General features: G+C 44.8%; 1 protein-coding gene across 1 annotated transcript in view; it reads right to left on the reverse strand.

The window, feature by feature from the left end:
- LOC137383499 (oxysterol-binding protein-related protein 10-like) overlaps window positions 1-15,189 on the reverse strand; it is a 220,732-nt gene that overhangs the window by 20,976 nt on the left and 184,567 nt on the right. The window contains exon 7 of the mRNA XM_068056511.1: window positions 2,451-2,637. Coding sequence (XP_067912612.1) covers window positions 2,451-2,637 — 187 coding nt within the window. The remainder of the gene's footprint in view (window positions 1-2,450; window positions 2,638-15,189) is intronic.

Genomic DNA, 15,189 nt, shown 5'->3' on the forward strand with positions numbered 1-15,189 from the left:
TGCACAAGAAACCTTATATAATAGTGTTGTTGTGGTGATATGATCTGTTCTGCCTCCTGATGAGAGTGTAACTTATTTTCATTAAAAGACTATAGTTGCAAGCAACTTGTGTTTTAAAGTGTTCTAGTGCCTGTAGGTTATGGAACCAGAAGTAAGGAATACAGGGAAACATGAGTAGAAATCGGAGCTGGTAATGAAGCCCTGAACCTGATGAATGAGGAATTACAAGGTTTTGTTTACAGCCCTGTTTAAAAAGATTTGTCCACATATCTCTAGCATTCTACCTGTAGAGATTTATCTATTTAAAAATGATCTTTGTTGGAAGGACCATATGGACAGAGAAATCCAAAACCAAGCCCATAATTAGGAATGTTCTGCAACTGAATGATGGAATTGTTAGAGATCCACAGCAGTGGTCTCCTTTGGAACAGCAAGTATGCTTTACTCATGTTTCCCATTTGATCTTTTTAGCTTAGAGATGAAGTAATATACAGACATCAGTGCATGCATACTTTAGACAGTGAGAAAAACACAAGACTAAAAAGAAAGACTTGCATTTATATAATGCCTTTCGCAACCTCAGGACATCCCAATGCACTTTACAGCCAATTAAGTATTTTTGAAGTGTAGTCACTGTTGAGTACAAAATGCAGCAGCCAACTTGAGCACAGCAACGTCCCACAAACAGCAATGTGAAAATGAGCAAGTAATCTGTTTTAGTAATGTTAGTGATAGGGATTAATAGTTTGCCTAGGACACTGGGGAGAACGCCCATGTTCATCTTCAAAATAGTACCATGGGATCTTTTAAATCTACCTATGAGGCAGTCTCATCCAAAAAAAAAATCACCTTTGACAGTGCAGCACTCCTTCGGTACACTGGAGTGTCAGCCTAGATAATGTGCTCAAGTCTCTGGAGCGGGTCTTGAACTCACAACCTTGTGCCTGAGGCGAGAGAGCTACCACTAAGCCCCAGCAAAGCAAATGACTTTCTTATTCTCTCAGATGACCACTGCTTGTCAGGCTAACCAGACCTGCATCCATTGGTTGTGGTAACAAGAATTTACAAAATTTGTTTATGGAGCTTGGCTAAGAAAGTCAGAGAAACATTGTTTTATCCTTCTTGTGATCTGTATTCAGCCATATGAACTAGGAGTTTAGAAAGGGAGCTGTTGTGAACACTATTTGATAATTAAGGAGAGGATTATGGAATAGAGAGCATGGTTCATGAGCTCAGGGGCATGAATAAGTGTGAAAAGTACACAGATGTTTATACATGGGGGTTGTTATTCGACTGAGAAAAAGAGAGCTCAACTCAAAAAGCACATACTGGGACTGAAAGTGGGTAAAGGGACTGACATAAATGATGGGGATTGGGCGACAGCAAGCAACCTCAGGACATCCCAGTGCACTTTACAGCCAATTAAGTATTTTTGAAGTGTAGTCACTGTTGTAGTGTATGAAATGCAGCAGCCAACTTGAGCACAGCAAAAAGAACAGTGAACTAACACATAAGGTAATAGTACTAAATAGGTTTTAAATATTGGACAACACTAGGAAGGAATGTTACTTAGGAAAAAGGAAAATTGAGGAAAAGTCAGCAGTTCAGTCACATGACATTAAAACCATGTGAGGAAAAGGGAGGCTGCAGTATTAGATCAGTTGTTACTACAGCAAATAAATGCTGGTGTAATTTGTTCACTTTTCTTCAAATTGAATTATTTAAGATCACTCTGAACTAGTCAAACTATTTGTTTTTCTTCCCCCCCCCCCCCAGACCCAGAGTAATTTTAATAACCCTGACCCCTCTCTTTGGCCTTTACATTCCCTACCTGAGCAGCATGGTACGTAATTTGCTCCCAAACCCACGACTTTCCACTAGAATATTGCACCATAGGATCGATGTTATTTTTCCTGGGATTCTTCCTCCCTTTTTACCTTTGTACCTCAGTCGAACAGTGTGACTGACACTGGGAAGTCACTGAACAGAGAACTGTGATCCAGCATCGTAATACCTGGTAACACAATTCAATGTCCTTCCTCCTGATTTTTGCCAGTCTTTTAAAAACAGACAGGGTAGATAATGACTTTGTGTGATAGTGTAGAACGGGTGCAAAAGAATTGGCAGCCCAATTGACATCTCTCTGATTTTTATTTCCATTGACTTCATTGGATTTACTCTGACTTGTTTTACACTTATCACACAAAGTCAAAATCTACCCCATAAAATCTAAATTGGTATATTACTACAAGTAGTGAAGAAACTGCCCATAAGGAACCACTAATCACCTCAAATGGTCAATTTTCCCTTGTAACTTACACTGATTCCAGCAGGTGTGAGAAAGCTGAACGAAATAAGATACCATTTATAATTTATAAAGTCAGTTTTTTCTTCAACCAAACACTCTTTTCGCAATACTATTCAATGTGTACTAAGCATTTGTAAATTACCTGTGGACTTTCCCTCCATAGAAAGGTTTGGTATGGAATGTGACAGCAGCAGAGTAACCAGACTTGGCACAGCTAATACTGACTTTACCCCCCAGTTCTACCCAGGGGACTGTCAGTATGGAACGTGCATAGGCACATGGCAATGTAAAGACATACTCTTCATCATGCTCTCCAAGGAAAAGAACACCTGGAAAAGATGGGAAGGCATTGAAAACTGTAAGGATACAAAATGTGGTAATGTAGCATTTTCATTGTTCAAGTGAACAACACAGATAGTCATTTTCTGGTAAAGAAAATGAAAGGACAAGTTATACAGATTATCCATTTTATACATCTAATTTTCCCTGCATGTGTTGTGTCGTTTCTGCACCTTTTATGAAAAATACAGACTGAAAACACACGTGCAGGTTTTATTGAATGTGAGCTGTATTTTTTAAAAGCAATAACGAAGTACTAACATGGCTGTGACAACGTGTCACTGAGTTTAGCATCTCTGAAAGTACATAAAATAACCAGGCCTGGATAAAATGTATCCCAGGCCATTAAGAAAAGCAATGGAAGAAACAGTGGAAGCTCTGACCATCATTTTCCAATCCTTCCTGGTTACAAGTGCGGTGCTGGAGGACAGCTATCATTGTACCGCTGTTTAAAAGGGGAGAAAGGGATAGACTGAGTAATTACAGGTCAGTCAGCCTAACCTCACTGGTGGTCAAATTATTGGAAACAATTCTGAGGGACAGTATTGGTCATCACTTAGGCATGGATTAATCAAGGACAGTCAGATTTGGATGGATTTGTTAAGGGAAGGTTGTGTCTGACTAATTTAACTGGAATTCTTTAGGAGATAACAAGGAGCGTCGAGGAGGGTAGCACAGTTGATGTAGTACATGTGGATTTTAGAAAGGCTCTTGGTAAGGTCCCACATGGCAGACTGGTGAGAAAAATAAACGTTCATGGGATCCAAGGAAAAGTAGCATATTCGATCCAAAATTGGCTCAGCGGCAAGAAGCAAAGGATAATGGTTGATGAGTGATTTTGGGACTTGAAGGCTGTTTCCAGCCGGATTCCACAGGGCTCAGTACTGTGTCCCTTGTAGATGATACAAAAATTGTCCATGTGTTGTTAGTGAGGAAGAAAGCTGTAGACTGCAGGAAGATATCAATGAACTGGTCAGATGGGCAGGAAAGTGGCAAATGGAATTCATTCCAGAGAATTGTGAGGTCATTCATTTGAGGAGGAAAAACAAGGCAAGGGAATACATGATAAATGGTTGGATACTGAGAAGTATAGATAAACAGAGGGGCCTTGGAGTGCATGAAGATAGCAGGATAGCTACATAAGATGGGTAAGAAGGCACACAAGATACTTTCCTTTATTAGCCAAGGCACAAAATATAAAAGCAAGGAAGTTATGCTGAAACACTAGTTAGGCTACAGCTGAAAACTGTGTACAGCTCTAATCACCACATTACAGGAAGGATGTGATCGCACTTGAGAGGGTATAAAGGAAATTTCCTGAGGATGTTGCAAGGAATGGAGAATTTTAGTTGTGAGAAAAGATTGGATAAGCTGGGGTTTTTTCTTTGGTGGCTGAGGGGAGATTTAATTGAGGTGTATAAAATTGAGAGCTTCGCAGAGAAGGCAATAACCAGGGGACATAAATTTAAAGTAATTGGTGGAAGGATTGGAGGGAAGTTGAGGACAAATTTTTCACCCAGAAGGTGGGGGGGCAGGGAGGGGGGGGGGGGGGGGGAGTGGGGTGGTGGTGGTAGAGTATCTGGAACTCACTGCCTAGAAGGATGGAAGAGGCAGAACTCCTCATCGCATTTAAATGCACTTGGATATGAACGTAAAGTGCCGTAACCTACAAGATTACAGAGAGCTGGAAAGTGTGATTCGGCTGGATAGCTCTTTTTCCGCTGCCACAGACACGATGGGCTGAATGACCTCCTTCTGTGCCATAGAGTTCTATGATTCTATGATTGAGTTGAAGAAATATTTGTTTTACATACTTAAACGTTCTATGTGCTTGCTTTAATGATGGTCCTGATTTCTGTTCTTATGGCTTCTCAACTTTGTTCTAGTTTGCTCCCCCTAGTAGTTTAAGATATATGGTGGTCCAAGGCTCCAAAAACATAAAACAGATGTGTTTCAGTCTCAGGTATTAGGCTTGTAGGTATAATATTGCTCTGCAGCAAGACTGATAGCCTTGATCAACACATTCAAACACGAACCAAAAAAGAAAAATCTGCATCCCAGCAAATATAAAGTTAGTTAAAGTCAAACCTGATCATTCATTTATTACTGGGCTGATGTGCAGCCACTTCTTTATAACTGTGATGTGTAACACATTACAGTATATCTGTTAACATAACATTTCAAGGATTAAAACATTCTTTCCCAACAGATTTCTGCATTTAGAAGACTTTAATGTGAGACTGTAACTCTATTATTTAACATTGTCATTACTCAGTCAATTTAGATCTTCCTGAACAAAGTACCATGGTTCCTGTTTCTTTTTAACACTGATTTTAAGCAAAGATAGACCTTAGGAAGTATAGGTAGATTTGGGTAGTTAAATTTTAGTTTAACTTGACCATTTTTGTACTGTATCCACTGTAATAACTAGCAAGGTTAAGAAAGCCATTTTAATCTTAATGTGTGACCAAAGAAACCATTTTGTATTCTGTATTAATTGCTGTATTAATCAAATCACTGTATTAAGTAGTGATCTGTTATGAAACAAATTGATTGTAAATGTAATGAACCTTGAGTTATAATTAATTAATTAATCAGTAATCATTTAAGAAAGAGTGGGTTTTCATTTTAAAGTTTAAGTTTAATTTCTATAAGTTTGTTCTAAGTTTAAAAGCACAGCTTCAGTTCTGTTCGAACATGGAGCTTTCTGGGATTCCTGATAAAGCCCATGGAATAGTATATTGTGGCCTTCGAGAGTCTGGCTTTAATGAATGGAAAGATTGTTTAAGATCAGATTAAGCAACAGTATGAAACCACTCCATTGTATTCATGTGTAAGATTCTGAGACCTGGTGGCAGTTAGTGGAAGACATCATTAAGAAGCAATTTAATTTACCTAGCAACAGCTAAAACCAATTACTTTTTTACAAGAGCCTGACTCTGAGGTGGTGTAATGCCATCCAGGAGTTAAAAGCAAGGGTCTTGTAAGGTTTCGTTGCACAGAGACACTAGAAGACCTCAGAGGTAAAAGCACAGATCATCAGCCAAGTTCTCCACCTGACGAGGTATCTAGACCGAAGAAAGAGGACCGCGTCACTCTGCAACCAGGCTCAACCAGTCAGTGCACCTGCTAGAGATGTAAAGTTATATTCCCAAATTCGTTCAGTACAATTTTACTTTTAATTGTTAAGCATTAATTTACTCTCAATAAACTTTCTGGGCTTATTAATTGCCTTAATTGGTTAAGTCTTGCCTAATCGATAGGCTCATTGGATGAACCTTCAGAAGTATACTTTCTTCCTGTTACAAATTTTAGCAGAAAGCTGCCATGGATCACATTGGGCTGAATTTTCAGGCCTCGCCGTGGGTGGGAACAGTGTTGGGCGGGTGACGAAAATACTGGCGGAGCCGGCATGCCGGTTTCCCAATGTCGTTGCTGGTGACGCTGAGTTTTGCCAGGCCAGGGGGAGGGTGACCCTAAGACCCCGCCTGATCCATTTACAACACCAATTACATTTCTTAAAGTGCTCATTGAGAGCTCGTTAAAGGGCATGTTCTGATTTTGACAGGCATGCACGGGCTGCACGCACTGTCTGGGGCAGACCAGGTGAATGGAGTTGAACATACCACAGGGTGCCAGTCATGGCCGCCCCATACAATTAGGTGGGCCTCATGAAGGTGTGAACAGCGTAGACGGAGACGGCCATTGGCACACATGCCAACGCAATCTGCGGGAAAATGTGCTCAGGCAATGCAGAGGTCATCCTCAAGCTGGCATTGCAGGGGCATAAGGAGGCAAGTTTGCAAAACACAATTAGGGGCCAGCTGAGTACAAAGAAGGCAGCAGCTGGCAATGGGACATGACTTGCATCACTGTTCAGCATGCTGTACCAGTAGCTGTCAAAGTTAATATGGCCTTGAACTTCTTCACTTCTGGCTCCTTCCAAGGATCAGCTGCGCACCTTGGTGGCATTGCACAAAGGGCTTCACATCACTGTGAGGGCTGAACAGTACATTCTATTCAAGACAGGCACGGCCTCGCAAGCACAAAGGGCAGTGAGTTTTGCCTCCATCGCTGGATTTCCCCAGATACAGGGCATCATTGCTTGCACACATGGACATCAAGGCATCCAGCAACCGACCAGTCAGATTCATCAACAGAAAGGGCTTTCACTTACGCAACATGCAGCTGATCGGCGACCACAACAAGAGCTTCTTCCATGCGTGCACTCTTTCCTGGCAGCTGCCATGACTCCTTCATCCTCCACCAGTCCAGGCTGCCACAGCTCTTCATTCTGCCTCACAAACTCTGTGGATGGATTCTAGGGGACAAGGGATATCCCTTGAAGAGATGGCTACTCACCCACCATGAGAGCCAGAGACAGAGGCACTGAGGTGATACAACCAAAACCATCTGATCTGTAGGACAATCACTGAGTAGACCATCGGCTTCTGGAGATGTGCTTCCGGTGCCTAGACCGGTAGGGTCGTGCCCTGCAATGCACACCTGCAAGAGTTTCACTCATTGGGGTGGTCTGCTGCGCTTTCCATAACATGGCCCTCCAGAGAGATGTGGACTGAGGCCCTGGAAGGACACAGCTCATCGGAGGAAGAGGAGCAGGAACTGGAAGAGGATGCGGAGGGGGAAGATGCAGAATACTAAGGTGTCCTGGCTGCACAGGCAGGTGGCCAGGCCCGGCACAATGCTAAAAGGTCTTGTCAGGATGCCATTAACGTCAAGGATCATCTGATTCAGGTCCGTTTCTACTGAGCACCTCTGACTTAGGAGGAATGACATGGTCTGGAACTCAGTCTGAGCTGCCTGTGCTAACACTTACATTGAAGACGCAGTCTGGAACAAGTAAACTCTTACCATCAATGAAGGATGCACATTTGCTCAGAGGTTTCACCATCACTGCAGACGGATCCTTGCTCACCTCTAACACTTCATACATCGCTGCCTGTCCCGCCATTAATAAAAGGAGGCTCACATGTTTGCCTTCATGTGTCAATATTTACATGGTGCTCATAAAGGAAAATAGTGCACAGTTACAGGTAGAAGACACCCCAGTGACTTACTCAGTTCTCTGCCTGATGCTGTGGTCTCTGTGCTCGGCCACTTCTATGCGGCCTTTGTGGCCTTGGAGGAGATGGAGGCAGACTGCTCACTTGTCTCTGTCTGCGGCTGAGATGCACACGGCAGTCATCCGCCTGTGGGGGCACCTCCAGACGCTGCTGTACCTGCAGGGGCAGCCTTTGTCACTGGGCCCTGCTGCACAGATGCTCCTTCTGTCAGAGGGGCCAAGGAGACCAGTGATGATGATGGTGCCCAGTGAGGGGAGACACCCTCACCCTCATCCTCCTCAGTGACAGCCTCAGCCCTTGGATAGCACATCAGCACAACTAGCATCCCTCCAGACATCCCTGCTCCATCAGCACCACTGAACAGTCAAAGTATGGAATGCATCCTGTGAACATCAGTGCGCACTTCCTGCAAGCACTGTAAGTGTTGCTGCATATGACTCTCCATGAGGTTGGTCACTCTGTCATTGGAGTTGCTCACGTGCTCAAAACCTTGAACCATTGTGACACACGAGCTAGATGGGCTGCTCCATTGTCAATTAATGACCACATTCTGCCTCAGGGAACTCCAACATGTGGGATCACATTTGTTGCTGCTGGTCTAGGTAGAGCCTCCTTTTCTGTGACACCTGAGGCCCTGTGCCTGTGCTCAGCTGAGCAGGGCTGTGTCTGTCCTCGATCCTCCAAGGGGGCTATCCACAGCTGCAACTGCCTCCGGCACCTCCTCCTTGCACACTAGTGCCGTGCACATCACCCAGTGCTACCCTATCTAACCTCATGTAAGAACCCACTGAGGCGACTGTATCTGTGTTGGTGGAGGATGCGCTTGTAAGGTGTGGCGATGCCTCTTTGGAACTCTGATGTTGCTGCACTTGGCCCAGTGATGGTGAGGGACCTGGTCTCATTGCCTCAACGTTTGCACCTATGGGAGACCTGAGAAGAGATCATGAGAACTAGCCTTGGAGAGCAGAGGCCTCTGCTTTGCTGAGGCTTCACAATGAAATTCTGTCTTCAGTAAGCTGTTGGACAGGGTGGAATCAATACTCACCCTTAATGAACGCATTGTACTCTCTAATCACCATCACCACCATGGATGCTCATTTCGCCTTGCTCGGGGTCCGCAACCCTGGCCATGTCCGTGCCTCCCATATCCATGGCAGTGATCACATATAGGTGGGGAACCCCTCCCCTGGTCTGGGCCCTCCCATGGGCATTATGTACCCATTTCATCTGCAAGGAGAAAAGAGAGCAAGATAAGGCTCTGCTGGCCTTTCCGGCCAATGCCAGCTGCTCCTATTCATTAGAAGCTGCATGTTTCAGTGCTGGCAGGTCCTCAGCAGCACTATGGCTCTGAGACATTCTGAAGGGTCAGTAAGTGCCCTGGGCACCCACTCCTCCAATAATGAGAAGCAGCATGCAGCCTCAAGCTCCTCAGCTGGTCTGTCTGCTGGAGGGTGAATACCCAGAGGCCTGTCCTGAGGGTTGGGGGTTGCACTCACCTTGCCAGAGCATATCAGCTCATTAAACCTCTTCCTACACTGGATCCAGTTTCTGCACAACACACTCCTTCCCTGACTATGCCAGCTATCTCCATCCAGGCCTGCTTAGTCGGGGTGGGTGGCCTCCTCCTGCCACCCTCCGGGAAGAGGACCTCCCTCCTCTCCTTACAGCCTCGAGGAGGACTCCCAGGTCCGCATCCACGTTTCGAGGAGCTACAGTGAGACATTCGATTATTCTAAGATCTGCCAAACTGAAGGTAAAGCAATGAAACGGCAGGTGATCTGTTTAAATTGGGCTCGCACTTGAACAGTCCCACCGCCACGGCCATTAACTGGCCACCAAACCCATCTCCAAGCTAATTAAAGGAGCGCCGCCTTGAAAATCAGGGCCAGTTACTGTATTACCCCCCCCTCCCAAGGGGTGGATTTGGGACCTGGAAATCGTTCCAACTTCCATTTCCCACCCCTGGGAGGAAAATCCTGCCCATTGACTTTCCTGTGAAAATCAGCAATAGGGGAAACAAAGAGGGGCACTCAGGGTAATTTGTACCAAGGTCAGTGTCAGCATTCATTATATCAGCACTTTGAAAAAAAACTTACAGAACTAATTCACAAGTTAAAATTGACAATAACAGAAAAAAAGCATCTAAGGCTTATTATAGTATATGAGCACAGCATATCCTGAAATGTTAAAAAAATTGCCAGATTAAGGTGCACACAGGATTCACCAATGTGATACAATGAATGCTATGCACTGACATTGCACTTATTGGTGAGAGAGAAGGATTTACTTGCACCAGCATAAATAATAGTCATCAGATTTGAGTGTCCAGTGATGTGCTTGTGAAACTGTAGGAACTGAATCTATGCATATTGTTACGACCAGGTGAGAAAGGGGTCTAGGGGTTCCCTCTCAGCCTTTTCCTGGTTTGACCGTAACAGGGATTAATTTTTTAAAACACCATGTTTATAGCTTCCCCTCAATGAATCCTTGTTCACTGCTCTCCAATTGCAATGGCAAAGAAATCAACCAAACAGGTTTTCTTAAATTTAAACAAGAAAGGTATAGTTTATTCACCTTAAAACTCTAATTCGGTTAAAACTACTAAAAAACGTGGCGCGACCATGCTAGCATGCATATGTGATAAACACACATGCAGATAGAGACAGAAAAGGAGAAAGAATCAAGGGGAAAGATTTGAAGCAATAGCCGGAGGTTATTTATTGTCCTTTGAGTTCAATGTAAAGTCTTTGATTACAGTTAAATCTTGCCGTCATGTTGGGGCCCGGTACACACTTTCAATGGTTTTCTGTCTTCTTGAAATCCAGTTGCAGTTTCCTCTTTTCATGAGAGAAAGAAAGCAGGATAGGGAGATGCTGTCGTCCTTCAAGTTCAGTTGCAGTCTGACCTCGAACTGTACTGTGAACACAATTCAAACCAAACCTGGGCCAGCAGGCCAGTCATGTGACTATCTCTCTTTTTTCAGGACAACCTGCCCGCCGAGGTTTTGTGGATTCTTTCAATCTTAGTAGACATTCTCAGTAGGGGGCTGGAATGCTTACCATCACACACTCGATGTCTTTTGATCAAAATCCATTTGATTAATTGAATTAGGGAGCAGTTCCATTGTCTTCTTCAGTCAACTGTCTCTTAGAATGCAAATGTTTCCAGCCACTGTCCTTTTAAAATGCAGGTGCAGCCATGTTTTCAGTCCAGTAAGAGTTTAAAATTAATGTTCCATATAACAAAATTAATATGCCTCATTCTTGGCAGGTGTGGTTTTCCTCACAATATAGTGTTTTCCCTAGCTTCAGGTGGATAAAGTACCTAACTCTCTCTGAGCCATTTTCCAAAGCATTTTTATCCAGGCATTACAAGAGATGCAACCACACCTTATTCAATAGCGAAAAAGTGCACTGGCATGATGTTTGAAGATGAGTATACGGAGGAATGGGCAGGATAAATCACTATCAGCATTTCCATCAAGCAGCGACAAAGGTCGAAATCAACAGAAATTCATTTATCAGATCTGCTGAAAAGTGCCCAGGTAGTACAAGTCACTAGACATATTGGGCTGCATCTTAAGAGTCCACCGCCAAAGTAGGTTTCAAACACGGTGGCTCATTTCCATGGCCACGGCGCCCGCACTGCACAATGACATGGAGGGGGCAGACAAGCCGTCGCAAGCAACGGCATCCAGCGCCAATGCGCAGGCATCCGGCACCATTTTTAAAGGGCTTACAGCCCTCAATGCATATTTAAAATTTAAAGGGCCAGGTAAGTTTAAGTTTCCTAAAATTAAATAAAATAAACTTACCATGCACTCTCCCACCCCACAATGGCAAATCTCAACATTCCTGTCCTTTTCCCTCCGATATACAGATATTTAAAATTTGACCTTTCCCCCCACCAAAGTTTGCCACCTTTGCCCTTTACCCCTTCCTATCACCCACCCCCGACCAATCTGCAGCATTTTAACCCCACTCACCTCCTCCTGCACAGAGAAAAAAATCTTCCGCCCCCGCCCCCCCATCCCACAGGTGTCACGCCACATTTCCCCGAATGGGGATTTGAAGGCGTGGCATTGTCGGCCGCCCGAATGAAGATTGGTGCGGTGATTAAGGAGGCGACGAGACCCTCATTAAATCAGGTATGTAAACTAGTTTACATATTGAAACGGATGTCCCATCTCTGAGCGGCTGGGCAGCCACCATGAGGTCTCGCCGCGTTGCTGAGATCGATACGGGGCCAGGGCCTATCGCCATCATGGTTAGTGGCGGGCCTCCGCCATACTGATCTTCATTGCCCACCACCCCCCACCACCATTCCCGATGGCGTAGGGGCTTTAAAATCCAGCCCATTAAGAAGATGCTACAGGAGGTGTAAACCTCGCCTTCTTGCTTTCAACATTCCTGTAAACACTTGCGTTCGAATATCAAGTCCAGGAGTGTATATATCATAATATATTTCACAAAAAAACTTGAATTGACTTTGTCACATGCAATTACTGGCTGCAATGCACAAAGAGAAGCAGACATAACCTCACACTGCTCTTCCAAACATCTTATTTAAATCATGCTCCTGAGATTTCCTTGTAGGGCAGCAGTGAATAATTAAGTAGTATTGAGAGTGGTGATACACTGAGAAAGTCTTCACTGTCATGTATGGTGTGTGTGACTATGCATGGATCTAAGGAGCATACAACAATGAAATTAAACTTGTGCATTTAATCATATGATTTTGTGCAACAGCAGACGTAAGCGAGCGAGGAGGTAATAGCAGTCCTAGGTGAGTATCTAAGGGCACATATATGGAAATAATAAATATCTCTATATGAAAGCTGTAAACCACACACTGAAATGAGACCTAATATTTGTGGCAGGTAAGGATTAGTGGATTGGATCACTGCAGTTGATGCTGGATGGCACGCCTTCTCTTGGCAACTAAAGTATACATCAACCTCTTTAACTCTGCATATAAAAGGGTTGGTCTCTCACTCAACATCAGCAAGACCAAAATCTTCCACCAGCCCTCCCCCGGACAAGCATCTATACCTTCAGCTATTCACATTGACAGAGAGACTTTAGAAGTCACTGAACGCTTCGTATATCTTGGCAGCTGCCTTTCTCAAAAGGTCATCATCGAAGTGGAGATCCAGCACAGAATCAGGTATGCTAGCACAGCCTTCCAAAAATTGCACAACTGGGTCTTCGACAACAGAGATCTTCAAAAGAGGACAAAGGCTTTAGTCCAGAACGCTGTTGTCGTCACCACCTTTCTATATGGCAGTGAGACGTGGGTCAACTACCCAAGGCACCTCTGGACCCTGCAGAATTTCCACATGCGGTGCCTCCATAGAATACTCAAAGTCAAGTGGGAAGACAGGCGAACAAGCTCCACCGTCCTCACCAAAGCCAATTCCTCAGCATTGCAACCATGATAATGTGAAATCAACTCTGCTGGTCTGGACACTGCATCTGCATGCCAAATAAGCGGCTTCAAAAAGAGATCCTCTTCTTACAACTTAAAGACAGCATCCGATCTCAAGGAGGACAGAGAAAACGTTTTAAGGACACCCTGAAAAGGAGACAAATTGGCATTGGTGTGTGGGAGGAACTTGCCACAAACCGTACCATGTGGCAGTGCCTCATCCAACGAGCTGCAAAACAGCTGGAAACTGATCCCAGAAACTTTGCTGCGGAGAAGCGACGAAAGCGGAAAGAGAGAGAGCAGAACCCTGGCTTGAGAACCCTCTTCCTCAGGGCAACATTCAATCTAGAAGATAGTTATCCAGGCAACAGAGACCCTGACATTTACAGAGTGGTGAGGGAGTGAGAGGTTAGGGTGGAGTGAGGAGAGAGAGGCTTTTTTTTTTATTCGTTCCTGGGATGTGGGTGTCGCTGGCTAGGCTAGCATTTATTGCCCATCCCTAATTGCCCTTTGAGAAGGTGGTGGTGAGCTGTCTTCTTGAAGCGCTGCAGTCCATGTGGGGTAGGTACACTTACAGTACTACTGGGAAGGGAGTTCTAGGATTTTGACCCAGCGACAGTGAAGGAACGGCGATATAGTTCTGAGTCAGGATGGTGTGCGGCTTGGAGGGGAACTTTCAGGTGGTGGTGTTCCCATGCAACTGCTGCCCTTGTCCTAGGTGGTAGAGGTCGCAGGTTTGGAAGCTGCTGTCTAAGGAGCCTTGGTGCTTTGCTGCAGTGCATCTTGTAGATGGCACACACTGCTGCCACTGTACATCAGTGGTGGAGGGAGTGAATGTTTGTGGATGGGGTGCTAATCAAGAGCGGGCTGCTTTGTCCTGGATGGTGTCGAGTTTTTTGAGTGTTGTTGGAGCTGCACCCATCCAGGCAAGTGGAGAGTATTCCATCACACTCCTGCCTTGCAGATGGTGTACAGGCTTTGGGGAGTTGGGAGGTGAGTTACTTGCCGCAGGATTCCTAGCCGCTGACCTGCTCTTGTAGCCACCGTATTTATACAGCTACTCCAGTTCAGCTTCTGATCAATGGTAACCCCCAGGATGTTGATAGAGGGGGAATTCAGTGATCGTAATGCCATTGAATATCAAGGGGAGATGGTTAGATTCTCTCTTGTTAGAGATAATCATTGCCTGGCACTTGTGTGGCACGAATGTTACTTGCAACTTATCAGCCCAAGCCTGGATATTGTCCAGGTCTTGCTGCATTTCTACACGGACCGGTTCAGTATCTGAAGAGTCGTAAATGGTGCTGAACATTGTGCAATCAGCGAACATCCCCACTTCTGATCTTATGATTGAAGGAGGGTCATTGATGAAGAAGCTGAAGATAGCTGGGTCTAGGACACTACCCTGAGGAATTCCTGCAGTGATGTCCTGGGGCTGAGATGATTGATCTCCAACAACTACAACCATCTTCCTTTGCGCTAAGTATGACTCCAACTAGCAGAGTTTTCTCCCCGATTCCCATTGACTCCAGTTTTGCTAGGGCTCCTTGATGCCATACTTGGTCAAATGCTGCCTTGCTGTCAAGGGCAGTAACTCTCACTTCACCTCTTGAGTTCAGCTCTTTTGTCCATGTTTGAACCAAGGCTGTAATGAGGTCTGGAGCTGAGTGGCCCTGGCGGAACCCAAACTGAGCATCACTGAGCAGGTTATTGCGCAGCAAGTGCCGCTTGATAGCACTCTCGACGACACCATCCATCACTTTATTGATGATTGAGAGTAGACTGAAGGGGCGGTAATTGGCCAGGTTGGACTTGTCCTGCTTTTTCTGTACAGGACATACCTGGACAATTTTCCACATTGTCGGATAGATGCCAGTGTTGTAGCTGTTCTGGAACAGCTTAACTAGGGGTGCGGCACATTCTGGAGCACAAGAATTGGCTGAATGTTGGCACCTGTGATGCTGGGGGACTTCAGGAGGAGGCCGAGATGGATCATCAACTTGGCACTTCTGGCTGAAGATTGTTGCAAAT

The sequence above is a fragment of the Heterodontus francisci genome, chromosome 2 (genome assembly GCF_036365525.1).
Source record: "Heterodontus francisci isolate sHetFra1 chromosome 2, sHetFra1.hap1, whole genome shotgun sequence".
Classification (NCBI taxonomy): Eukaryota; Metazoa; Chordata; class Chondrichthyes; order Heterodontiformes; family Heterodontidae; genus Heterodontus; species Heterodontus francisci.